Source organism: Kogia breviceps, chromosome 14, assembly GCF_026419965.1.
Source record: "Kogia breviceps isolate mKogBre1 chromosome 14, mKogBre1 haplotype 1, whole genome shotgun sequence".
NCBI lineage: Eukaryota > Metazoa > Chordata > Mammalia > Artiodactyla > Physeteridae > Kogia > Kogia breviceps.
Window position 1 is genome coordinate 20,986,104 of NC_081323.1, and position 27,906 is coordinate 21,014,009.

The 27,906-nt window shown below is 49.1% G+C and overlaps 1 protein-coding gene across 1 annotated transcript; it reads right to left on the minus strand.

The window, feature by feature from the left end:
* Positions 1–245: 245 nt before the first annotated feature.
* BPI (bactericidal permeability increasing protein) lies at positions 246–27,906 on the minus strand. The gene is given in 15 exon segments (XM_059037551.2): positions 246–284; positions 1,983–2,059; positions 3,093–3,155; positions 5,970–6,016; positions 8,160–8,227; positions 9,336–9,503; positions 11,172–11,231; positions 12,229–12,374; positions 12,430–12,460; positions 15,636–15,727; positions 20,540–20,634; positions 22,149–22,316; positions 23,798–23,920; positions 25,155–25,269; positions 27,760–27,906. Coding segments are annotated over 15 exon segments (1,422 nt in total). The 5' UTR covers positions 27,890–27,906.

Genomic DNA, 27,906 nt, shown 5'->3' on the forward strand with positions numbered 1-27,906 from the left:
TAGCCCTTGAAAGAAATTCATAATCCCTAAAATACACACCACACACTTTTCCAAGGAACAAGGTTCCCATGTTTAGATCATTTCTGAATCTGAGTTCAGAGAAGTTTGCAAGAGTCTCCAAGTCAAGAGCTAGAGAGGGAAGCCTGAAGGGAGGTAGCCCGTGCCCCTTGGGGCCTGTCAGGAGTGGGTGCTGACAGCCCCTCACCTCCCGATGTGATTGACAGCCCCCAGCACCCATGGGGACTTCAGCTGTAGTGGACATCTGCACCGAACAGGAGGAAATCCTGGGGGAGAGATGAGAAGGCCGTCATCAGCCGGAAGAGTACACCTCATTTGTGAATATGGGGGATGCTGGGTTTTTAGAAGGAAACCTTGGGAGCCTGTCTGTTGGGAAGGAGAGAGCGGAGGAGGCCTGTCTGCTGATAGGAAGGCAGGAGTGAGTGGGGCGGGGGGCACCTGGCATCCCACCCCTGGGGTCTGCACATCAGTGGCTGCCAAGGCCCGTGGATCTGTCAGCAGCTTCTCTGCCAGCTGTTTTCTCCTCAGACGTGGAGACCCCCGGGCTGCTGGGAAGGCCTTCACTTGTCATCCCTGCCTCTTGGCAGCTCCAGGGAGCCCTGCTTGCAATCAAAGTTGCAGAACCACTTCTCTTGTGCTCCTTCCTGCCCTTCACTCAGGATTTTCAGAAATGAAGGAATTAGACTGTGCCTATGGGGTCATTTTTTAACTTTAAGGATGAACGTGGTAAAATGTAGGGAACGTGGGGAATGTTTCCTCTGCTCAGCTATTTCTCTACTGTCTCTTAGCCCTGGTAGTTCTCCCATTAAGTTGAAAGAATCAGGGATTGACGGGCTGGATGTTGGGGGTGAGGGAGAGGGAGGAATCTGGGTGGAGGTTTCCCAGGAGGGCCACCAGGTCACCGGGAAGCCATGGACAGCGGTAAGGAATGTAAGAGTGGGTGATGGTTTCCTTTCAGAGTTATCAGTTTTGTTGGGACATGGTGGGTTTAAGGATGGAGACACCGAGGAAACCAGCGTATGTACACTTTGGGCACGTAGAAGAGACTGGAAGCACGGCAGGGTCACCGGTCAGCACAAAGGTGGCTGTTGAGCCTGAGTTGATGAAAGTGACCAGGGAAAGCAATAGTGGGGGAAGGGCGGAGGCCGGGGCAGGAACCCTGGAGAACTCCCACTGGTAGGGGAAGGAGGAACCAGCAAAGGAGACCAAACAGCTCAGTGAGAGGCGGCTGGAAAACCAGGAGAGAGAATCTTCAAAGCTAAGAGAAGGGCTTCCCTGGTGGCGCAGTGTTTGGGGGTCCGCCTGCCGATGCAGGGGACGCGGGTTCGTGCCCCGGTCCGGGAAGATCCCACATGCCGCGGAGCGGCTGGGCCAGTGAGCCGTGGCCGCTGAGCCTGCGCGTCCGGAGTCTGTGCTTTGCAACGGGAGAAGCCACAACAGTGAGAGGCCCGCATACCGCAAAAAAAAAAAAAAAAAAAAGCTAAGAGAAGAAAGCATTCCATGGATGGGGAAAATAGTGTCAGATGCTGTTGGGGGTCAGGCTGAGGGAAAGGGAAGAGGAGGCCGTCCATTCCGGTATCGTAATCTGCCAGACCCCGCGCTTTATACCCCGGGGCCTAGAAGGATGCTGGATGCCAAGGAAGGCACGTGACACCTATTTGTCAAGTACTTAAGCACATCCACCTTATAAGAGAGGCTTTGGGGCCACCACGTGAGTTCCATTTTTACCGAGTGGAGGGTGGGAGTGGTGCAGCCCATGGTTAAAAGCAGGGACCTGGCTTTGACTTTGGACTTCATGTAACGGCCGTGTGGCTTTTCGGAGTCTTAGCCTCTGTTCTCTGTTTAGTAACAGCGCCCACCCTCTGGGATTATTGTAAGGGCAGAAAGCGCTTGATCCAGAGCTGACGTGGAGGAAGGTGGCTATTGTGATGGGAGATGTGGCGAAGGAGAGCTTGGGGACTCACCTGGTGAGGCTGAAGCACCAGGTTGAAGAGCTGGATGGAGGCAGGCAGGGCGAGAGGGAAGCCTTTCTGCAGCTTCTCTGCATTGGAGGTTAAGGTAGAAGGAGGTGGGGGAGGGGGGAGGGGCACGGATCCGAGACAGACAGCCCGCCGGCCGGCCGCTCCCCTGGCCCGGCTCTGGGAAGAAACCCGTGAAGAGGCTGCCTGGAGTCTCCCACTCTCTCCTCCACCGCGCTCCAAGCACCCAGGACTGGTGAATTCCCGCCCCCTCAGCCCCAAGGCCACCCTCCTGAGGGTGCCGCACTGCTGGTGCACACCCAGCCCCGAGTGACAGCCAGAGCGGCTGCTTGCTGGGCTGTGGAGGCCCCCCCGGGGGGACATGTGATGGATATGCACATGAAGCCCCTCCATGTTCAGGATGAAACCGGAAACGGGCTGTGGTCCAGCTCCCCCATCCCGCCACAGTCTGCTGTGAAATTCTGGGGAATTCTAAACTCCAACCTGGTCCCTCAGGTCATTAAGAAGCTGCATTTGTCAAGGTAGGAGGAGAAGCCAGAGACTATATGTAATAATGTGTTGTCTTCGTTGACAATTTCTAAGTGTTCTAGTTACACAGCACGGGGGCCTCTATTTGTGCCCTTGCCCCTGGCTCTGCAAAGGTCAGGGGTTTCACCAGTGAGTGAGCTGAGCCGAAGCGTTAGCCCAAGTTCACCCTTCTTCCTTGGTCCCTCTCTCTCGGACTTGGAAAAAGACCTAGGGCTCTGGCTTCAGGGCTGGGATCAAATCCCAGTTCCATCTCTCACCTCCTCTGTGACCTGAAACAATCACTTAACTTCTCTGATCTCCCATTTCCTCCTACGAAAACTGACCCCGTTGCTATCCCCTGTCTCTAGGGGCTGTCTCAAAGGCTGGATGGGCACCTAGGAGGAACTCAACCCTTTCTCCCATCCCTTTTCTGGGTCAGATGCCATTTGAGGTTCATCTGAGGGCACCACCTCCAGCTACCACAGCTGGGGCTGGCTATTCGGTGGTTTCAGGACCGAACCCCACCCCCCCACCCCCCGCCGCCTCTTCCCCAGGACTGAAAATCATCCTTTCTCCAAAGTTCCTTATTGTTAATCTTGGGAATCCCAAAAGTGGGCACAACGTAGTTCATGATACTCTGCAGCAATTCAACTCGGGGATCAGGAGGAGGAGGGGACACACATCAGGGCACTGATGACAGCGTCAGCTGTCCTCCGTCACCCTCCCCCCCACCCAGGGCAACCTCGCAGCTGGGAAAACCGCTGAGAGATGGACACAGGGGTGACGCGAAAACTCTGCAGCTCGATCAAGGTCACCAAAGTGACCCCTGTTGCTTTCAAGGTTCCAGATGCAAATCACTTTCTAGACTGTAGGGGGGGCAAGGCCGAGGTAAGGAAGATCGTCACAGAGTATTTAAATGTGAAAAACTTTGCATAAGAAAATGCACCCGCTCAGACACTGTGGGTTAGAGAGCAAATTAGTTCAAACTTTTGGAGGGCTATTCGGCAATGTTCATCCAAAGCCTTAAAAATGTGTGTGCACGGTGGGTCAGCAAACATGCCTCTAAGGCATTTATCCTAAGGAAATGAAGTAGTGCAATAGATAGAACCAAAACAATAAATTAACAGCAACCTACATGTCCAACAATTGGGGAATCATCTGGGGAACATGGTGGCACTTTGATACTAAGAGACACTATGCACCTATTAAAAATGATATTGTAGAAATATAATTATCAGCACAAATTTTTCGTGATATATTTTTGAGTAAGAAAAAGCAGGCTAATGTATAACTGATTCACTTTGCTGTGCAGCAGAAACTAATACAGCATTGTAAATCAACTCTACTCCAATAAAAATTTTTTTAAAAAGAAAAAGTAGGCTACAGAAACCATGTAATTCCATTCTGTTATTAAATATGCATAGAAAAAAGTCAGGAAGGATGTACTCCAAATTATTAATTAAGTGGTGAAAAGAGGAATGAGTTTTATTTTTTGTTTGTTTTGCAAATCTGTAGGTTCTGACTCTTCTGTAATGTATATGTTTTGCTTTTGCTGTCATAAAAAAAATTCAAAAATAACGTAACACCCTCAAGATGACTGCCTGTAGTGGTGACATTTACCACTTGTAAATATGTACATTTTTGTTTCTAGAACAATTGAGTTTCCTCCCCCAGACTGTAATTCCCTGGGCTCATCAAATGTGGTGCCCTTCTTCTCATGAATCTGGGAACTTTAAATTTTTATTTTCTGCGGAAGCAGAAGTTAGTCACTGACTGGGTCCAGCTGCCACCATGAGAGCCTTGGCACCAGTAAATCCATGAAAATACAATGAGGTTGCTTTGGGCCCTTCTGTTTGTTGTAATCTTATCAGATGGAAATGGCTGGCTGGATTTCCACTGGATTTGGAGGGGATGCTGGGACTGACTTCAGGGCTTGGGTGGCTTATAAGGCACCCACTCGCTAGAAACGTTGGGGGTCATTTCAGAGATCTAAGGAAATGTTCTCCAGAGGTTTAGCAAGAGGATCTCTGGAAGATCCGGGCCATGTGCAGTAAAACGCTGTGGACAGAATTAGCACACTGTGGCTTCTAATGGAAGTCACAAGAGAGATGCTCATTCAGGTCGGCTGTTGAAGTACACTTGACCTGCTATCTACAGGGGCAACTCCCCACCAGTGCCAGAGGGTGGTGATGGGGGTGCAGCAGGGGTGAGTCTATTTGATGACAGACCGTGATTCTGGGTAGTGGAATCGTCTACTTGGGCTGGCAAGACACCTGTCGTCTCCCTCCCACCTGCCCTACTCAATCTCTAAGTGACTCTGCCATTCATTGACCCAGCTGCTCAAGTCAAAAATCTAGGAGTCATTCTTCATTGCCTTTCCCCCCACCACACACATCAAATCTCCCACCAAGTTCTAATTCTACTTCCAAAGTATGTCTCCAATCCACCATCTTTGTCTTTCTTCCTGGCCTAGACCCAGCCTCCGTCATCTCTCACATGGGCAAATGCACCTGCCTCCCCAACTATCCACATGGTCTGACTCTCGTCCCCCATAATGCATTCCCCCCACCCCAGCCAGAGGCATCTTTTATAAAGTATAAATCAGATCATGTCACTCCATGCATGAAGCGTTCACCAGCTTCTCGCTGCCCTTTGAACACAACCTATTCTAGTCCAGAAGGCTCAGGAGAGCCAGCCCCTGGCTGCCTCTCTACACCCGCTCCTTGCTTTTTGCAGCCACACTGCTTCTCTGCATTCCCCAAACATGCCAAGCTTGTTTCACCACAGGGCCTTTGCTCCTGCTATTACCTCTGCCTGCAACAGATCTTCACCTTGCAGGCTCCCTCAGCCCAAATATCACTTCCCCAGAGAGGCTTTCCCTGATCACATGGTCTAACCCTTAACCTCCCCCATCACTTTCTACCCCACCTCCACTTAGTTTTTCATAGCATTGATCTTGACTGAAATGATCTTCTTCATTTCTTATTGTCTGTTTCTCTACTACAATGTAGGCTCTAGAAGAAGTCACTTTCTTGTCTAATTCATCAGCACATTCCCACACCTGGGGGGACAGTGCCTGCCACATAGTAGGTACTCAATAAACTCATTAACTTGTTAATTCAACAAACATCTTGTTGAGCAGATTTTCTGTACCTGACTGTGCACATTTAATCCCATTTAAAACTCACCACACTAACTCAGGTGGAAAGGATTATCCCTGATTTCTGGGGAAGATATGAAGTTCACAGAGGGGAAGTGACTTGCCCAAGGCCCACAGTTAGTAAGCTTGGAGCAGCAATTCCAGCTCTGGTCTCTGTGCTCACAAATCTCCCTGCATCATTGCTTCACAGGCAAACTATATGCAAATGAACCAGTGGTCTGTTGAAAAGATGCTATGAGCCCAGGTGCCCTCAGGACAGTTATCTCAAGATCAGAGGAAGGAAGGAGCCACCAACGGCCTCAGACTCACCGGGAAGGGGCCGATGTTCGAGTGCGTCAGTTCCAGGAGCAGCCTGTGAGAAGGGGAGGGGGAAGTTGAGACCACCATTAGCCTGACTCATATTAGAGTTCAGTTGCTGGGGAGAAGGGGCCCAATCTGGTGGGTGCTGTCTGCTTTTCCCATCCTGTATCCATTCCCCCTTTCTATGGTGACAGCCCCCTGAGTTTTCCTTTTGGACGGTCACCCATTCCCTACATTATTAATGCTGGGTTCTGCGGTGGGCTGGCCAAAGGGCAGAGTCTATCTCCCCTGCCATGGTGATTGCTTCAAGGATTGACCTCTAGTCCATGCTGGTCCAATGAGAGTTGGTCCCAGGACTTCTGCTGGAAATATTGGAAGTGAGGTATTCTCTTTTCTCCAGCAAAATTAGGGAGATGCTGGTAACGATTTTTGCCGTCACTTGGTGACAGCCTGCTGGGAAATGAAGCCAGCATAAGGGAGAGTAAAGCCAAGAGATCAAGAGAGTCAGAGTTGTAAGGATATCATTTGAGCACTTGGATCCACCCTTGCCTGAAACCCTTGGACTTTTCAATTATTTGAGCCAATAAACAATCCCATATTTACAGACTTTACAGCATCTTAACAATGATCTAGGAGATAGGTAAATAAATGGTTATTTATTGAACCCCTATCATTCACTATGTTGGTTGCTTTATCCCATTGAATTCCTGTAATACCCAAGAGCCAAGGGCCATCACACTCCCATTTTACAGATGAGGTCCTTGACACTCAGAGAAGTCAAGCAATCTGCCCAAGGTCATACAGCTAACAATCAGCCAAGTAGAATTTCAAACAGGTCTCCCTGATGTCAAAGCTTTTGTTGTCTCCAGTACCCTACAAAGTTTGAAAACTCTTGCCCTATGGACTCTCACCACCCCCATCCCTGCATATTTTAGAAAGTCTGTGTTCGGCCATCACCCAGCTCTATTTTCCCCGGCTCCTCTACTTGAGAGGCCCATGGGTGTTTCCAGGAAAATTAAATCCACATGTTTCTAAAGCAGTAACACTTGTCAAAATGATGCCAGGAGAAATAAGCAGCACGTAAACCTCAGGAGCCAAACTCAAGGTTAAGAAGGACAGCTCTGTGCCAGAGAGAAGGCAGAAATGGGGAGGGATGTGGGTCAAGATTCAGTTTAAACAGTGTGAAAGTGATGGAGATGTAGACGCCAGGTTGGAACGCGGGGGTCACCGCATCGACTCTGTGCGTCTCCCTCACTCTTGATCTCTGTGTATCTGCTTGTCTCTCTCTCCTCTTTCCTCCTTTTGTGTCTCTCTGTCTTTCCTGTTAATGTGTCTCTCCATCTGTCTGTCTTGCTCTCACTCTCTCTTTCCCTGCATCTCTCCCTCCCTTCCTTTGTCTGTCTGTCTGTCTCTCTCTTTCTGACTCTCCCTCATTTCTGTTTTTTTTGTTCTTCTTCTGTGTGCCCCTCTGTCTTTCTCTTTTCCTCTTGCTTACTGAGTGCTTATTGTATCCCTCGAAGTGTTCTAAGCACTGCAACACATGTTAATACCTCATTTCACCTTCAAAATGATGCTCTTGGCAAAGAACAATTATTGGGCTTATTTTACCAGCCAGGGAAACTGCCTGAAGTTTGGAGAGTTCAGCGCCTGCCAAAGGCGAGCTGCGCTTCCAAGGCAACAGGCTCAACCTCAGAGCCCACATCCCTAACCACAACCTCCTCTGCTGGGATTCCAACCCAGGCACGGATTCCAGAGTCTCCCAGCAGGAGATGGCTGCCGACGTCCCAAGGAAGGGTGTGAAGAAGTTGAAGTGTTTTCCAAGAGGCAAGGAAGGCCAGGGACGTGGAGTGGCTGGGGGCTGGAGAGATTCATCAGCTGGCACTGCCCAGCCATGAGTGGGCCTAGGATGGGGCAGGCGGTGACCTGGGCTGCAGGGCTTTCAGTGCTAAAACTGGGACACTGCAGACAAACCGAGACGGTTGGTCACCCTATAACGTGCGGTCTCAGGTCACTTCATCTCTGAGCATCCGTTTCACTGTCTGCAAAATGCGGATATTGTGCCCACCATGCGCTGTTTGAGGCTTAAATGCGATGGATGAACAGGAAAGCCTGGAACTTTGTAAGGTCACTGCTAGCCCACAGGCACCAAGAACAGATGGGCAGCCCCCTCTTCGTGTGCCCACAGGCCCACTTACTTTTCCAACTTGAGCTCTCCGACAAGTCCGTCGGACCTGGCACCAATTTCCACAGAAACGTTCATGTTCTGCAAAGAAACAATCCAGAAAGTGAAGGCCCCTGACCCAGGGGCAGGGGACTCTGTGAAGCCTCCAAGACCGGAAGGTAAGCTTCACAAAGGCTCAGCAGAGGAGCCTCATTGTTGGGTCGGACCTGCGGGACCCACGGACGAGAGGACTCTTCCTTTTGCAAACTTTGTGCTCTTTGATGAGTCCTGGCCTGTCAACCAATTACCATTTTCTTCCCCTGCTTCTGAGACCATTTCAGCATTCCCAGGCCACTCCCGTGGACTGTGGGAGACAGGCTGTGGGGCTGGGGTCCAGGCCAGCCCTATTCTCACAGACACTCATTCATTCATTCACACAACGAATGTTTACTGAGTCAGGAAACCAAGACTTCCAAGCTCAGCTTTCCTGCCCACTGTCTGTGTGGCCTTGGGCAAACCCCTCAGAACCCACTGAATCTGCAAAGCGGGGAAAATGGGCCTCAGCCTGAGACTGGGCAGACCTGAGTACCTCCTGGTGGGGAGAGTCTGGCCCTCACCTTCAGTTGCCAGAGTGGGTGCCACCAAATGTTTGCAGTGTGACAGAGTGATCAAATGAATGAATGCACAAGTCAATCATGGAATAAATACTTGAATAAGTGAAGGGTTAAACTCACAAAGGACAGAATAAAGATATGCATGGATGAATAAATGATAAAGGAATGAATGCACAAACAAATATACAAATGAATGATCAATTGAACAAAGGTATAAGTAGATGAATAATGGAATAGATGGATGTATGTATGAACCAGCAAAGATATAGTATATTTCAAGATAGCAGTCAAACGAATAATTGAATGAATAAATGAATGAACAAATCCACAAATACATAATTGAATGACCAAAGATACAAGCGAATGAATTGGAAATAGTATGCATATTTCAAGCCAACGACGGAACGAACGACGGAATGAATGAATGCCGGTAGAAGTCAGAAGCAGTTAGGACAGTGGCTCCAGTCTCAGGCCCTGGAAACACACAGTCCAGGTTTGAGCCTGGGCAGGATTCACACTGGTCCCTCTGACTCTGAGGGCCATGCTCTTGGCCCTGTCCGGGGCTCCCCATCTGCTCTCACCGGGGAGCAACTTACCATCTCAAGCAGGAAGAGGGGGGCCAAGGAGGAGTCTGGGAGGACAGCAACGGCCTGGGGATCCAGGGCAAGGGTGAGGTCAAGGCCGGTGGGGCACATGGCAATGTTCGGTGGGGAGGAAGCCCAGATGAGGAGCTGCATCTTCATGTCAGGGAACTTTTTAGCCACCTGCAGCCCCCAGCAGGGGCAACCAACAAAAGGGGCAATTTTATTAAAATGTTTCTGGGCTTCCCTGGTGGCGCAGTGGTTGAGAGTCCGCCTGCCGATGCAGGGGACGCGGGTTCGTGCCCCGGTCCGGGAGGATCCCACATGCCGCGGAGCAGCTGGGCCCGTGAGCCATGGCCGCTGAGCCTGTGCGTCCGGAGCCTGTGCTCCGCAACGGGAGAGGCCACAGCAGTGAGAGGCCCGCGTACCACAAAAACCAAAAAAAAAAAAAAAAAAAAAAAAAAAAAATGTTTCTAAATCCAATCTTGTCCTGGTCCTGCATAAACACCACCGATGTCTTCCCATTGCTTTTGGAGTAAATCGTAAAGACTGAATAATTCAGCACTTGGTACCCTGCCAACCTCACGCCCCATGCTTCTACCTCTTGCCCTTTAACTCCAGCCACAAGGGACTTCTCTTCCTCAAATATGACCTGCTCTCTTCCCATCTAAAACCCTTTGCACTCTCTGTTCCCTCTCCCTGAATATTTGTTCTGTACTCTTCCCTAGCTTCACTCTTTTCCTTCCTTCAAGTCTAGACAGCAGTGGTGGCTTCAAGGGGGAACAGAGCAGAGCTTTGCCAAAGCCCCCATCTCAGCTAGCCTCCAGTCCTCCCCCAGGTAAACTCACAGTCTGAGTAAAAAGAATGCTATTGTTATGCAAATGAAGCTTCAAGACAATTCCCCTGGACCCCTACCGGTCACACCTCCTCTACACCAGTACCTCCTGTATAGAAATTTATGGAAGTGCCACCACTTCCATTCAGGCCATTATGGACTGAAAGTTTGTGCCTCCCCGCCCCCCCACCGTTCCCCGCAAATTCATATACACTGAAGCCCTAACCCACAGTGTGGCTGTATTTGGAGATGGGGCCCTAAGGAAGTAATTAAGATTAAGTGACGTCATCAGACTGGGGCCTAGTCCAACAGGATTACTGTTCTAATAAGAAGAGACACCAGAGCTTTCTTGCTCTTTCTCCATGTGCTCAGAGAAAAGGCCATCTGAGGACACAGCAAGAAGGCAGCCATCTACAAGCCAGGAAGAGAGCCCTCACCAAAACTGAATCTGCTGGCACCTTGATCTTGGACTTGGCCTCCAAAACTGTGAGAAAGAAATTTCTGTTGTTTAAGCCAGCTGGTCTGTGGCATTTCCTTATGGCAGCCCAAGCAGACTGAGAGGCTTTCCCCCGCTGCCTTGTCTGAAGTGACCTCATCAACTTCAGCCAATAAGTGTTGGCTTCACTTATCACAGTCTGCATTTTCTTTTTCATTGTTTTGGGTGTCTTAACAATAATTTTCTCTCTCCACTGGACTGGAGCTCCAGGAGGGGAGGGATATGGTCTGTTTTGCTGGATGCCCAGAACAGGGCCCCAGTAATATGGTGGGCACTCAATGAATATTTGTTGAATGGATGAGCCCTCAGCAGCTACCCTCACACCTGGTCACGTGGGTGCTTGGAGCCTTTCTCTGTACTGGGGATGGGCTGCACAGAGCTATTTCCATACTCTTGGGCTGGGCTGCCTCTGGATCTGGAGAGGGGTGCTCTCGGCAGGCCACTCAGCAGAGCCCTGTTCTACTCAGCTCCCCTAGGCCTCCTCACTGAGCTGAATAAAGGGGAGCAGATCCTTTCTCACCTGGGGTAAGAGGGTTCCAAAGATTTTTGTTGTCAGGAGGAACTTGGATTCCTTCGGAAACTGTAGTGAGAGAAGAAGAGAAAAGGATCTTGGAAGATTAGATTGGGGGGCAAATTCCATATGAGGGGTGAGAGGCCGAATATACCAACAGACCATGGCCAGACCACATATGACAATAGAATGCCGACCCAGAATGGTCAGGGCATGATCAGTGACTGCCAGCTTCCCTATTTTTTGCACTGAAAAAGTCAAATATGCTCCTCAAACCAATCACATAGGCTGCCCGGCTTCTGTTAGCCCACCTCCAGCTTCCCCGCACTGACAACCTCCATAAGAGCCTACCTGAAGCCCTCCCTGTTTTTCACTATAAAGCTTTCCTGCCCCCTGTCTGTCTTCGAGTCTCTGCCAAACGCAAATGATAGAGGTTGACTCCCTTGCCCTGAAGAGTTCTCATTCGGGTGGTCTTTCTTTACTTCCACAGGGGGGACATGTGGGGGTCAGCATCCCTTTGGTGCCTCTACGGAGAGGGAGGATCTGGCACCTCTTCAGGGAGCAGCGTAGGAGGAACCCTGTTGTCCCTAGACTCTGGAGAATATGGTTGTTTCCTCATTTTACAGATGGGTAAACTGAGGCCCAGAGCAGGACTCAGCCACAAATATACAATGAGGATGATGACGATAATGGTGATATGATGATAAGGCTGGATTACAGACCAACACATGGCAAGTACTCAGTCAATGCTGGCTGTTACTGTTAGTATTCAGAGAACCTCCTCCACGCTGATGAACCTGTGCTGGAGCTGCACAAGCATTCATATCTCATTTAACCCTCATTACACCCTTTGGAGGAAATAGAGGAAATCGAGGTTCTGAGAGGCTGAATAACCACCTAAGGTCACCCCGCTGCAAAAGAGGGGAGCCAGGATTTGAACTCAGGTCTGGTTGACTGTAGAGTCCAGATCTTGATCTCCTCAACTGTGAGCCAAGACTCAGGTCCAGACCGTCTACTGCACTCTGAGCCCAGAGCTCTTCACACATCTACCTCCACCTGGCCTTACCATGTCGCCGCTGAGGGTCATATCCAGGACTCCAGCCTCTTGATACACGAGCCCGGCCGTGTTGAAAAGATATTCGGAGATGCGCAGGTACACCATGCGGTTGTGGTTGCTGGGGAGGCTCAGCGCCGGCGGGGCAAAGGGAGGGGCCAGCGGTGGGCGGGGCAAAGGGAGGGGCCTGCGGTGGGCGGGGCAAAGGGAGGGGCCTGCGGTGGGCCAGCCTGGAAAACTCCCCCTGGGGGTGGAGGCAGCAGAGTGAGCCTGGGTATCCTTCAGGGATTACAATTTGATGTCTCCATTCCAAGAAAAAATGAGCTAAGGATACCGATCACGTATTCACAGAGGAGAAAGCCACGGCCGGAAACTAACAATAGCATCTCCTCCTGGGGCTACTTTCTAAGTGCTTTTCCCACCAACACTGTGAGGTAGGTGAGATTATACTCATTTTATAGGAGAGGACACTTAGGCTCAGGGAGGTGAAAAGACTTGCCCAAGGTCACTCAAAAGGGTAAGTGGCGGAGTCAGGAGCTGAACCTGGGCAGCCAGAGTCTGGCAAGCGCGCGCCCAACCACGCCGTTGGCTCTGCCTCAACCTTGCAAAGAAGCACAGAAATGCTCCTGTTCGTTTGTTTTCAACTATCAAATTAGCAAAATTTTCAGGAGCGAGGTAAACTGTTTTAAGTGTGTGTGTATTTTAAGCTCATACTACCCAGTTTTTGGTGAAAGCATTCACGTGCTGCTGGGGATTATATGTTTACGTTTCTGAAGGGCAATGTGGAAACACTTTGAAAAAACAGATCACTTATTTAGCTAAAAAAATAAGAATGTTGAGTTATAAAAAGCAAATTGTAGATGGATACATATGTTAGAATACCATTTATGTAAAATTTAAAGGCCTATAAAACATACTATATAAGAATTATTGACACACACAGGCAAGAAGGACACACAGGGATGTCATCCGTGTGATTCCCTGGAGGGTAGAGGGTCCCCAAGGGGGCCTCAGTTATTTATTTCTACAATGTTTCATTTCAAAAAAGTCAGCGGTGAGTATGACAAAATGTGTAACATGTCTGAAATCTGGGTGGTGGGTATGTGAGAATGTGCAATATTCTCTGTACTCTTGGGTCATTTCATTATTTACAGTTAGTGACAGTGACACCCATATTATAGGATAAATACCATATGCAACTCGTAAAAATATCAGGTGTAAAAAAAAGACAAAGAAAGAAAACATAAAAGACAAAAATAAAAAAAAATGGAGGACCTATGTACCAAACATGTGCCGGCTCTAATGTATATCATTAGGTGAGAAAAACAAGTGAAGAACAGTGTGTATTCATATGTGCAAACAGATTCTCAGCAAAACTAGATGGGCTTTCACATATGTGTATGTGAATGCTTAGGACCAGGGGGCTGGAGGGCTAATACCCTCCACGGCTAACAGCCATAACTTCTGGGCAGGAGCCCCGAGTGGGGATAGGGGGCAATAAACAGGACATTCTCATTCGCTAGGGATAAATAGGAATTGTTTTAATCTTTTATTCCATTGTATCACTTAGATTTTTTAAAACTATACTATTTGGTCCAGCAATTTCACTTCTAGGAAATAGTCAAAGATGGGCAGAGATCCAGCTATAAGGATATTGGAGGTATAGCTCTGGTTAAACTTGTGGGAAAAATGGAAAGAGCACAGACACCCCAGGAGGGGGCACTGTCCACGTACGTTACCACAAGCTGTCCACTGAGAGACCCAAGAGCCAGTAAAAGGGCTACGGGAGGACATTTCATGGATAGATGTTCACATTATACTGTTCTGGTTTTAAAAGTTGTAAAACAGAATGTAAAATATGACTTGTATACATGTATGTGCGTGTATGTACTTCTACGTCTATATATGTGGTTTTTATGTGTATTTGTTTCTGCCTTTGTTACGTGTGTGTGTGTGTGTGTGTGTGTAATTTCCTGTATCTCAGCAGAGACAAAGATTGGAGGGTTGGAAGACTGTAACTTGTGTGTCAGCAGTGCATATCTCTGGGTTGTAATATTAAGGTAATCTCTCTTTCCTTCCTCCCTTCCTTCCCTCCTATTTATTTCTATGCTCCTTTGTGGTTTCTACATTTTCTTTTTACATCAAATGTGTTTTAGAACAAACAAGTAAATAGTAAACAAACAAGCCAATCACCGATTGTCGAGGGACTGAGGTACATCCAGAGGGGATTCAGGGAGTGGGACTTATTCCAGCTGAGGAGGTCTGAGAAGGCTGCTCGGGGAGCGACAACCCAGCCCACATCCACTGGAGGATAAAAAGAAGCCAGTGGGGTAGAGGAGTGCATGCGAGGGAGGGGAGTCCAGGCAGAGGTAATGGACAGGATGAAGGCCCTGAGGTGGGAACTAGCTGGATATGTTGAGGAAGTGCAAGGCCAGTGAGTTTGGTTGGAGGCTGGGGAATGAGGGGGAAAGTGACATGAAATGAAACTAACTCCATCTATCCATCCATCCATCCATCCATCCATCCAATACATATTTACTGAGCACCTATTATATGCCAAGCATAGTTTTAGGTGCTACACATACAGTAAAGAACAAAGCGGGCTTCCCTGGTGGCACAGTGGTTAAGAATCCGCCTGCCAATGCAGGAGACATAGGTTTGAGCCCTGGTCCGGGAAGATCCCACATGCCATGGAGTAATTAAGCCCATGTGCCACAACTACTGAGCCTGCGCTCTAGAGCCCACGAGCCACAACTACTGAGCCCGCATGCCACAACTACTGAAGCCCACGTGCCTAGAGCCTGTGCTCTGCAACAAGAGAAGCCACCGCAATGAGAAGCCTGCGCACCGCAATGAAGAGTAGCCCCCGCTCACCGCAACTAGAGAAAGCCCGTGCACAGCAGCAAAGACCCAACACAGCCAAAAATTAAAAATTTTTTAAAAAAAGAACAAAGCAATCACAGCCCCTTTTCTTTCATCACATTGAGGGAGACAAGCTTGCGACCGTGTGTACTAAGTGCTGCTGAGAAAAATAAAGCAGGGTATAGGGGAAGAGGAGGGCGCTATTTTAGCAACAGTGGTCTGGGAGGGCCTCTTTAGGGAGACGATATTTGAGCAAAGACTTGAAGGAGGAAAGGGAGAGCTTCTGCGGATATCTGGGCCAGAGAGTCCTGTTGAGAAGGAGCAGCAAGTGCAAAGGCCCTGGGGAGGGAGAAGTCGTAGTGCATTTCAGGAACAGCCAGAAGGCCAGTGTGACTGGAACCAGGAGAAGATGAGGAGAGTAGACTGGGGAGAGCAGTGAGGATGGATAGGAAAGGGGTGGAGTCATAAGATCTGTCTCCAAGGATGATGGGGTGTCTTGGGGGGAGGTGGTCTGAGGCAAAGGTGTGAGGGTGTATGATTCTTGGTGTAAGTCTTACCTTCAACAGCCCATCCAGGTTATCAGCTGTGGCTTTTGGAGGTGCAACCAGAGAGTAATCGATCCCAGCCACGTTGCCTATTTTGTTTGTCACTAGGGGGAAAGAAGATGGACCATGAACTGGCTCCCCAGGGCAGCATCTTTGGGGCCTGGGATTCAGGGGCAGCATCCCCTAAAGTTGAATCAAGACCTGCAGTGTTAATTCCATTCCTACCTCCTCCAGGGAGCCCTCCCTGAGCTCTCCTTAAAGGAAAATGAGCCCACACCCCACATTCACAGATATCATCTCTCTCCCTTCTTCCAACAGCCCAGAGACGTGGCTAAAACACAGCGTCAAGGAGCAGAAAGACCTGGGCTTGAACTGAAAACTCTGTGACGTTGGACAAGTCCTTTCATTTCTCTGAGCCACATTTTTTCATTTGTATAACGGGGTACTACTAGTGACCTGGACGATGACCTGTACATGGTAGGAACTCAAAAGCCAGAAGAGATCATTATTAGCAGTGATAACATCCCAGGCTGAGCCCAGACTGGCTTCAGGTCTGAACGGTTTCTCTGTTTCCCAGCAGTAATCAATGAGGATTAAATAAATATTGGTTCCTCCTCTAGCCCTTCCTTCCCATGTTAGAGGGGAATAAACCGAGTCTCAGAAAAGGTAACGAGTCTAAGATGGCAAAGCTGGTGAGTGACAAGGCTGGGACTCAAGCCAAAATCTTTTTCCTGCCTGGTGAGGCCAAACCTTGGACACTGCAACTGCACTGAACACGCCCAGGAGGGGCCCTGCGCCTGGAGGGGCTGGGGCAATGCTTCCGGGAAGGGAATGTATCTGAAATGGACATGTGCCATGTGCCAGCCAAACCAGACTCCCCAGGGAGGCTGGGGCACAGGCTTGGGATCCTGTTTCTGCTTCTTACTGCCTCGACCTCAGGTAAGTCTCGGCTCCTTTCTGAGCCTCCGTTTCCTGGTGGTAAAATTGGGACAAAACAGTGATCTCAGTGGGGCGTTAGGAGGCCGAGAGGAAACCGTTCTGCTGGGTACATGACACATGTAGCAGCCAGAAAGAGGGGTGAGAGCTGGTGGATAAATACCCATTTCCCCCACCCCTTTGGGACAGTTCTGAGGTGTGTGCCCCGAAGTCCCGCAGCACTGAGCCCCAGCTGTCCAGAGTGGTAGCCCACTCAATAATGTTCCTGTCCCCAGCTCCCTTCCCCGCCCCTCGCCTGGGATCCCCGCCCAATAAAACACTCGCACCTGAATCTTTGTCTCAGCCATGCCTTGGGGGGTGGGGGGACCCTGCTTGGGTCCCCGGCTCCACGTTCCCAACCTGCGGCCAGCACCCAGACCTTGGTTTGCAGCCAGACATCTCCCCTGAGCTCCAGCCTGAGGGTCCAGCTGCCTCCTAGACCAAGTCCTTGGATGTCCCACAGGCCCCCAAGGCCAGCACATCTCAACCAAACCCGTCAGGTTCCCACTCCTCCGCAGTGCTGGTCCCCCTACCTGCCCACAGAGCAGATAGGGCACCTCCACACTTCCCTCCCGCCTTCCCCCCTGTCAATCAAGTTATTTTATCTGGGCGGTGGGAGGGAGGAAGGAAGGAGGGAGAAATTTTGGTTTTCCTGGAGTGTGTTTCTATCACATAAAACTCTGGATGTCCCAAGGAGACTAAGAAGGTCACTCTCGGAGAAACCCGTGCATCTGCTCCAAGTGGCCCAAAGGTGAGAGTGGGCGGCCCATCTGGCAGGGAGGGGCCAGCTGGACACCTGGGCTGCCTGCCCTCAGCTACTGCCCTCCAATGACACTTACTAATGAGGGCCACCAGGGGGCTCCAAATCACAGCAAATCACACGGCAGCCTGGCGCCTGCCTGTCTACTGCCACCCTCCTCCGCTCCCACCCCCATCCACACGCTATATAGACCCTTCTTTCCCTCAGACGCCCACTCTTCTCTCTGTATTCCTGGCGAGTGGACTTCCAAACTCATTCCTCGCCATTTCCAGGCCTTCGTAACATCATGGACACCCTGACACTTCATTTATTCATCCATCCATCCATCCATCCATCCATTCATTCATTCATTCAGGCCCATACTCTCTTCTAAACAATATCTTGGACTGATTAAGAGTTTCACCTCTGAGGTGGGGCGGCCTGGGTTTGAAGCCCAGCACTACCACTTCCTCTATCTGTGTCTCAGCGTTATTATTGTTCAGCTTGGCTGCTCTCAAGGGGTCACTCTTAAGGCATTGACAAGAAATAATCTATTTTAATAGTTCTTTATGTTAAATACATGCTAACACTCCCCTCATACTATTACTTAATTACAAAGACGGTTGAGTTATGGTTGAGCCAGGCTGGTGGGGAGCCTTCACTATTTTAGTAATCCTTACAACGGCTTGGTGAAGAAGGTATCAATGTCCCCATTTTACAGACGGTGAAACTGAGGTTTGGAAAAGTCAAGTGATTTGCTCAACATCACACAGCTAAGCCCTGGAGCCAGAATCAAAACCCAGAGACTCTGACTCTAAAACCTGTTTTATAATCTCCTCTGTTATGCATTTTGACCACCAGGCATGGATTTTTTTTTTTTTTTTAACTTTTGACAGAGTGCCTTCAGATAGATGATCTCATGTGATCGATGTCTCCCTACTCATGTTGTCAGTGCCTTTCACTGGGAGACCAAGGTCTCCCACCTGGAAGGCTGCACAAGCCTCCTCAGTGTCCCCGAGACTCCTGCCCCTGCTCTTGGTCCCTCCAGCCATTCTCACAGCAGCCAGAGAAGTTGTTCTAAAGCACAGATCTGGCCAGGACACCCCTTTGCCTAAAACCTTCAATGGCTCCCCATTGCCCTTTGAGAAAACTCAAGCTCACTTGTCTTGGGAGACAGGCTCAGGGGTTTCCTGGAGACTGATAGTTTATTAATGGAAAACTAGCCCAAGGAATGGCCCCTTTTCTCAGCTGAAGAGGTTGGCTTGTGTGGGGCGGGGGTTAGAGTGAAGGTAGGCTTGGGAAGCTCTGGTCCGTGTCTGTCTTTCGTACCAGTGCCAGCCTCAGGACATAGTTTGACCACACTCTAGTCTAGCAGCTTCATCAGCTGCACGTTTTCTGGGTGGGTATAGCCACCAAGGGGGTTCGGGGTTGGGGGATAGGGAAGGAGGCTGGAGGGCTATGAGGAGAGGGGCTCAGTGCGAGAGAATGGTAGTTTCTCTGCAGGGAAGAATGAAGGGGGAAGAGCAGAGGTGGTCCAAGCATGGGGGAGTTTGCTGTGGGTGTGTCACATGACCCTTTCTTAGTTTCTCACTGGATCCCCAGGAAAATTGGCATGACTGATTTTTAGAGCTGGACATGTGCTTTCCAAGGACTGTGGGGGACTGCTGAAGAGGCCTGGGTGAGAGCAGAGATAAACCCACGCACATATGGTCACCTCATCTTTGAGAAAGGAGGCAAGAATATACAATAGAGAAAAGACAGTCTCTTCAATAAGTGGTGCTGGGAAAACTGGACAGCTAAATGTAAAAGAATGAAATTAGAACACTTCCTAGCACCATACCCAAAAATAAACTCAAAATGGATTAGAGACTAAATGTAAGGCCAGACACTATAAAACTTTTAGAGGAAAACATAGGCAGGACACTCTATGACATAAATCACAGCAAGATCCCTTTTGACCCACCTCCTAGAGTAATGGAAATAAAATAAAAAAGAAACAAGTAGGACCTAATGAAAATTAAAATCTTTTGCACAGCAAAGGAAACCATAAACAAGACGAAAAGACAGCCCTCAGAATGGGAGAAAATATTTGCAAATGAAGCAACTGACAAAGGATTAATCTCCAAAATATACAAGCAGCTCATGTAGCTCAATATCAAAAAAGTAAACAACCCAATCCAAAAATGGGTGGAAGACCTAAATGACATTTCTCCAAAGTAGACATACAGATTGCCAACAAACACATGAAAAGATGCTCAACATCACTAATCATTAGAGAAATGCAAATCAGAACCACAATGAGGTATCACCTCATACCAGTCAGAATGGCCATCATCAAAAAAATCTAGAAACAACAAATGCTGGAGAGGGTGTGGAGAAAAAGGAACCCTCCTGCACTGCTGGTAGAAATGTAAATTGATACAGCCACTATGGAGAACAGTATGGAGGTTCCTTAAAAAACTAAAAATAGAACTACCATATGACCTAGCAATCCCACTACTGGGCATATAACCTGAAATAACCATAATTCAAAAAGACAAATGTACCACAATGTTCATTGCAGCACTATTTACAATAGCCAGGACATAGAAGCAACCTAAATGTCCATCGGCAGATGAATGGATAAAGATGTGGCACGTATATACAAGGGAACTCAGCCATAAAAAGGAACGAAATTGAGTTATTTGTAGTGAGGTGGATGGACCTAGAGTCTGTCATACAGAGTGGAGTAAGTCAGAAGGAGAAAAACAAATAACACACATATGTGGAATCTAAAAAAATGGTGCTGATGAACCTAGTTACAGGGCAGGAATAAAGACACAGAGAACGGACTTGAGGACACGGGGCGAAGGGGAAGTTCTGACAAAGTGCAAGAGTAGTGGTGACATATATACACTACCAGATGTAAAATGGATGGCTAGTGGGGAGGCTGGGAGGGAGGCTTAAGAGGGAGGGGATATGGGGATGTATGTATACATATAGCTGATTCACTTTGTTGTACAGCAGAAACTAACACAACACTGTAAAGCAATTATACACCAATAAAGATATATATATATATATATATATATATATATATATATATATATATATATATATATATATATATATATATATATATATAAAAAGAGGCCTGGGTGAGAGCAGAAGTGTCCAGCGATGCATGAGGTATGTGGACACAGAAGCCCCCACCCGCTCTGACAGGAGGAGGTGAGACTCTGAGCCCCTCGTACCTTGCGGTTCATGCTGTTTCGGAGCAAAGACTCGATTTTTTTGTGGAAGAGTTAGATCAGCCACCTGCAAATTGACACGTGGGGACATGCATGAGGCTTCCCGGGTGTCCCTGGGACGCATTCTGAAGGCTGCCTCATCTGGGAAGCCTTCCTCCCTTTTCCAAATAAACCTAAACTCCCTCATCCCTGGGCTCCAACTCTGTACACCCCCATCAGACACTTCTTCCCCTGTGTGCAGTGACCTGTTTCTGCGGTTATTTCTTCAATAGGTGCACGGCTGGACCCCCATCCCATCTCAGCCTCGTTCCTCACCACCCCCTCTCTCTGTACTCCAGCCACACTGCTTTGCCGTATCCTCCTGTGTCCTGTGCTTCCTCTCACCGTAGGGCCTTTGCACATGCTGTTTGCTCTGCTTAAAACACCCATTGTCCCCAAGTTAATTAACTCCTACTTATTCTTTTCATCTCAATTGAAATGTCATTTCATCAAAGAAAATGAAATGGCCAGCCCCCAGACTAGGTCAGATCCTCCAGTTCTGTGTGTTCATTGCACTTTGTACCTCTTTTTCTCAGTTCTTATTGTGAGCCATTCATTAATGCAATGATTTGATTAAGGTTTGTCTTCCCCACAGGCTGGAAGCTTCAAAAGAGCAGGGACTGTGTAGCTGAGACTCTGGGGCCAGCAAGTCCTGGGCTGAATCCCAGTCCCTTCTCAATACTCACTAGGTATGAAAACTCAGGTTATTTTCTATTCTTTCTGCGCCTTGATCTTCTCCTCTGAATATGGGGTAATAATTGACTAACTGCACAGTCATTGTGTGGATTGAGTGAGATAAGGAACATGCTTGAAACAGTGCCAGGCATGCAGTAAGCCTCCAATCGCTGTTAGCAAGGCCAAATTTTAGTGACCACTGCTATTTCCTGAGCACAATGCACAAGCCTGGTGCATAGCAGATTCTTAGTCGATATTCGTTGGATGGATGGAGAGATGAATGCTTGCAGGCTTGTGGTAAGGATTGTATAACTTGGTGCACGTAAAGTGTTTAGTGCACAGCCTGGAGCATAATAAGTGCTCAGTAAAGTTTGCTGAATGAATATTGAATGAGCAAGTGACTCTTCAAGGCAGGGATGTTGTGTGTTCCATCTGTAGACCCCTGTCCCCTTACACCTGAGGCCTGGCATAGAAGTGGCATTTGGAATGTGTTTTCTGAATACAAGGATAATTAGGACAGGGACTGCCCTGGTGGCACAGTGGCTAAGAATCCACCTGCCAAGGCAGGGGACACGGGTTTGAGCCCTGGTCCGGGAAGATCTTACATGCCGCGGAGCAAGTAAGCCCGTGCGCCACAACTACTTAAGTCCGCGCGCCTAGAGCCCGTGTTCTGCAACAAGAGAAGCCACCGCAATGAGAAGCCCGCGCACCGCAGCTGAGTAGCCCCCGCTCGCTACAACTAGAGAAAGCCCATGAGCAGCAAGGAAGACCCAACGCAGCCAAAAATAAATAAATAAATTTATATAAAAAAAGAATAACTAAGGCAATCCTGTCCCTCCTCCCATCCACAGCCCCAGAAGATCATACCCCAGGCTGCTGCCCGAGATGCGTACACGGACTCTGTTGATGCGGCTGCTGCAGCTGGAGCAGGCGACGGTGGCGTGGCCCGAGGTGGGGTCATAACCCAGCTTGAGACCAGTCAAAATGGCGACGCCCTCCACATTCAGGTCAAATTTGCGGCTGACTTTGATGAAGGGAAACAAAGAAAAGACTTGGAGCAAGCATTTTCTTCTTGCTGCCATTCAGACTTCACACCCATGCTGGACGGCAGGTTTTGCTATTATCTCCACTCTGGGTGAGGAGATGGAGCTCAGAGAGGGAAGGCAGCTTGCCCAAGGTCACACAGCAGCTGAGTGAAAGAGCCAGGATTCCAACCCGAAGTTTGAACCCATGGCTGCCCGGCAGAACCCTGCTCTTACCCACTGCCTCAGCCTCTGCCTGTGTGCTGTGTGGCACTGAGAGTGTTTCTCAACCTCTCTGAGCTTCAGTTTCCTTACCCAGACCCTGGACCAGCAGTGCGACACTAGTTTTGCCACTAGAAAGCTGAGTTTGGGGGGACCAATGACTTTAATTAATGCCCTCATTCATTAATGGGGTTAATAACTCCTCCCTCAGGGATGAAATGAGTTTGGGAGAGGACAGTGGGTGTGAATGTAATTTGTCAACTCTTCTATAATGTGAGGAAGTATTGTTATTATTTTGTGTGTGATCAGTAAGTGAAATGATAGATGTGAAAGAGCCCAAGTGAAGAAGTAAGCAATTCTTATTGTAGGGAATGGACAGACCCAGCAGTCCTTGTAACAGAAGGCAGATTCATGCCCCTCTCCTCACCAAAGTGTCTGTTTTCTCCCTGGATTCACCGCAAAGGGGAAGTTGATAAACTGACAGGTCAGTCTGAGCCACTGTCACTGTTGCACAGAGTCACTGCAGTGAGAGCCCAATATTTAGATTCAGAGCTGTAGTTTGGATGATCTGCCCCAATTTTCACCCCTCCCTGCATCCATACCCTCACCATTGTTTACCTAGGGGGGATATGTGTGTATTTCCATGCTCTTGACCTTGGATTTGACCACATGACTTGCTCTGGCCAATGGCATATGAATAGAAGTGACCATGGACCAGTTCAGTCCCCCCCAGGCCTCAAGGGGACCTGCATGTTTCTGGTTTCCCTTTTTGCACCTCCACCATCACTAAGAATATGCTCTGGGTAGCCCACTGGTCCAGGGAGGAGGAGGAGATACATGTGTAGCACGGCTACCTCAGCTGAGGTCAACCTACATCAGGGAACCCCAGCCAACACATAGATATGTAAGTGATGATATATGACTTGTTTTAGGTCACTGAGTTTCGGTCACTGATGCTTTATTACAGAGAGATAGCTAACTGACAAAGGGGTAAAGTAAAGGTCCCACTTAGTCATCCATCCTAAGCCACACGCACCGACTCAGCCTTGCCCGTGCCCTGCACTGAGATGTGGGAAAATTCTCAGCTATTAACCAAGGGTTATGTTGAAAATTCTTCTGTGAAAAGTTCCCCCAGGAACTCTGAAGGGGCAAATGGTAATGGGCCAGGCAAAAACTGGGCATTCTTGAGACCTTGGCTCTCATCTCCTCCAAATTTCACCAAGAGCTCACCCACACACTCAACAAACACTAAGCTTGGAAACGCACATGAAATTCTTTCGTGCCTTCCATTTTCCACGCATCCTGACACTGGCATCTCTGATGGAGAGATCAAGGCCTTGATCAGGCAACGGTCTTATGTGGGAACTGGGAAGCTTGAATCCATGAATAACCAAGCTGCAAAGAAGAAATGATCAGTTAGTCTCTAAGTGTCCCCACAAGGACTCAGTCAATGGTCAGTGCAGACTCATTTCCCTCCATCCTGGCCCTTTACCTCAGTTATTCCAAAAGAACCCAGAAGCTATGAGAGCAGCCTGGGGAGCTCTGTGGCTAGGCTTTGAAGTCAGACAAATCTGCATTTGAACCCTGCTCTTCAGTTTACTATTGTGTGACCCTGGGCACATCACTTAATTATCCTGCGCCTCAGTTTCCTCGTGTTGTAAAATGAACACAGTAACCTCTATCTTGCAGGGTGTGTGATGATCAGTGAAGATAACAAATGTTATCCCAGTGACTACAAGTTCTGTAAAGGGTGGAATGTGTCTGCCTTTTTTTCACTATTGTAGTGTAGCCTGATGAGTCAGACACATAGTAGGTGCTCAAAAATATTTGTTGAATGAGTGAGTGCATAAAATTCTTTAGAGGACATTTATGGATTTTTCTCCCCAGTACCCATACCCCTCTTTGTGATAACAGAACTGCCATTTTACTTTGGAGGAACCCTTCCCCACATCTAGTCCGTGTAGCTCCAAAGAAAGTTGACTTCACCGCCATCTTCAGGGGGTGGAGCTTGAGACGTCAGCACAAGCTCCTTCGTGTCTTCTATCCCCCTGGCCACAGTGATTGGTCCAGGAGTGTGTACATAACCTAAGACGGACCAATCAGAGTGATCCTTAGGAGTTTTGCTTGAGCTGTTAGGAGAAGGTGCCCTCCTCCCACAGGGCTGGGAGTGCCGAGAAGATGCTGGTGAGTGCTTCGTGGGGAGGCCCTACCCAAGAATTAGCCCTCCCGAGGGAAGCGGTGACATTTGAGCCTTCCTCAAGGTGAACCCGAAGACAGACAATTCAGGGACTTGTGATCCAAAACCTTCTGGTTTAGGCCATTTTGGATTAGGTTTTATGTGCTAGAAACCTCTCCCCCACCCCTAACCCTAATTAACATGTGGGCTTGGCACAGAGTTTGGGGGCTCGTGACATCCCTGCAGGAGTCATGGCGAGTGCCTGAAAGACCGTTTGTGTGGTTTCCTCCACATGCAGCTTGGGGGATTGGACCCCCTCGGGATGGTGTAAACATTAGCTTTGGGATCCTAATGTCTCTGAGGTTAGGAGTCTGTGACTCTGTGAGTCTAGGTCTTGGTGGCCCCAACACACTACAGTCCTGCACACTGAGGACTGAGCTTGACGGACCTTACCTGTAGGAGCTATACTTCCCTTTCCCGAGGAACTTCATCTTAAAGCTTCCTGAGAAAGTGGGAATTGTGATCTGCTCCAAATCCTTCTGCAGAGTAGCCACTCCCTGCTGGCAGGCTGAGGGGAAAGAGCGGGGTCAGTGGTCAGAGCTGTGCAGCCTGTTCACGGCAGGGACGTTGGGATTGGAAAGATCTAAAGCAGGGCTCAAGCTAAGGTTTTTGTCAAGGGCCCCAGAGCAAATATTTTCTGCTTTGTGGGTCTTACTGTCTCTGTCACAACCTCTCAGCTTTGCTTTTATTGCACAGAAGCAGCCGTAGACAATACGTCAATGAATAGGTACGGTTGTCTTCCAATAAAACTTTATTGATGGACACTGAAATTTGAATTTCATATCGTTTTCACATGGTGTGAGATAGGATTCTTCTTTTGATTTTTTCCAACTGTAAAGGCCATGCTTAGTTCCTGGGCCATGCAAAAACATGTGTTGGTCCAGATTTGGCCTATAGGCTGTCACTTGCCAACCCCTAGTTTAAAATATCACCCTTTCCAAATACCCAGTCATGCATCCTGTGGGTGTTATTGAACATCTGCTCTGTGCTCTGCCCTCACAGATACTCTCTCTGGCTTTCAGACTGTCTCGCCACAGGACCTTTGCACGTACCATTCCTATTGCCTAGGAAACCCTTTCCTCTCTTCTTCACCTGGTCGTTCTGCTCATCACTTCCTCTGGCAACTTTCCCTGACTCATTAGATGAGAGCAATCCCCCTTGTTATCATTCTCATGATGCTGTGGGCATCTCTTTTGGAGCTCCCATTACCGTTTGTAATTATGCATTTATTCACGTGATTTTTTTGTTTTGTTTTTTTGTGTGTGTGGTACGCGGGCCTCTCCCTGTTGTGGCCTCTCCTGTTGCGGAGCACAGGCTCCGGACGCACAGGCTCAGTGGCCATGGCTCATGGGCCCAGCCGCTCCGCGACACTTGGGATCTTCCCGGACCGGGGCACAAACCCATGTCCCCTGCATCGGCAGGCGGATTCTCAACCACTGTGCCACCAGGGAAGCCCGTGTGATATTTTTATTACTATCTTGCTTCCCTACTAGATGTAAGCCCCCCAAGGTCAGTGGTAGATGTCACGGACGTCCCCTATCTTTACCACAGTGACTGGAACTTAATACCTGTTAGAGGAATAAATGAATGAATGTTCCAGGGTCAGGAATTCTGCCATCAGTTATTACGTGGTTAATAGCATCGAAAGACCACTTAAAAGGCAAACACGTTAAATGAGAAGAGTAAGTAGTAGGATGAGGGATCCCAGGAGCCAGTTAGGAAGTAGTAAGAATAATAATAGTAAGAATAATAATAGCAGTTATCAAGCTCTTACTCTGTTCCAGGCACAGTTCTGGTCTCTATACAGGTATTATGTTACTGAATCTGAACAATCCTGGGTAGTAGGTCCTGTTACGACTCCCAGTTCACGGTTGAGGAAGCTGAGACTCAGAAAGGTGACCACACAGCTGGCTGGCAGGTGATGGAGGCAGGATTTGAATCCAGGCCTTCTGGTCCCAGAGCCTGTGCCCTAGGATAGGCCTTCTGGGGGTTCAAAAGTAAACAATGCATAGATTGTCACTGCCTGGAGGGAAAAGAAAATGTGGGATGGCCACGATCTGTGGGTCTGCAGCGGCCAGGTCTTGAAGGGTCTCTAATGCCAAGCCCAAGACATCCACTGAGGGCACTAGGGAACCACTGAACAGTGTACGTAAAGCGGGGGAATGAGCAGCTTTGCTGTATTTCCCAACACTCGCCGGTTGCCGCACGGGGTGTGAGTAGAAGGGGGAACCGAGGCTGCTGTGACAGAACATGAAGACTTCCAGGCTTAAAGGCCCAGCCCAAGCCTCTGCTCTCTGGAAGACTTCAGGACCACCCCAGCTCTGGGTATAGAGCAGGGACATAATCCTTTCTCCTAGCTCATGGGGAACCTTCCGTCTGCAGCCCTGGGATTCAGAGGTATCCTGCCTGGGCTGGGGTAGGAATTCAGGGGTGGGATACCAGGTCCCTTTGGTCCTGTCCTGATTCCCCAGGGGTCCACCGTGGCTGTGGTTCTGCCTTCCGGGTCTGATTTCTCTGGCACTGGCTGTCCCCCACTGTTCTGCAGTTCATCTCTCTGCCACTGAGAGGCAGCACTGAGCAGCCCCACCCTGGTACATCTGACAAGACCAGAGCTCAGGCCGCCCACTTCCCAGTCCCTCCTCCAAGTTTGTCTGCTCATCTGTAAAGGTCGCTAGTAACAATACGTCCTTTTAGCACAGTGCCTGGCACAGATCTGAGCAGGTCAGGGGGCTGCTTCACGCCAGTCTCTCCTCTGTCTGGGCCTGGATGCGTGAGCCCTCCAGACCAGGGCTCCAGTCCCAGTGCCGCCGCTTCCCAGGCCTGTGACCTTGGGTAGCTCACCTTACCTCGGCTTCTTCATATGTAACACAGGGGTAAGAGGGCCTCCTGGGAGGAGCTGTGAGCAGGCCATACACTGGATTTAAAGGGCTGCACACAGCAGGGGCTCAATCAGTGCTCCTCAGAGGTTGCAGGGGAGGAAAGGAAGGCATCCAGTTACCGTAGTCCAGGCCCTTCTGGGTGATCCTGGCCACGACGCCGGGGTTGGTGGTCGATGTCACAGCCATGCCCAGGGCAGCCAGCACCACCAGGGTGGCCCACTTCTGCATGTCATCAGGGCCCCTGGCCATGTCTTCGTCCTGCAGAG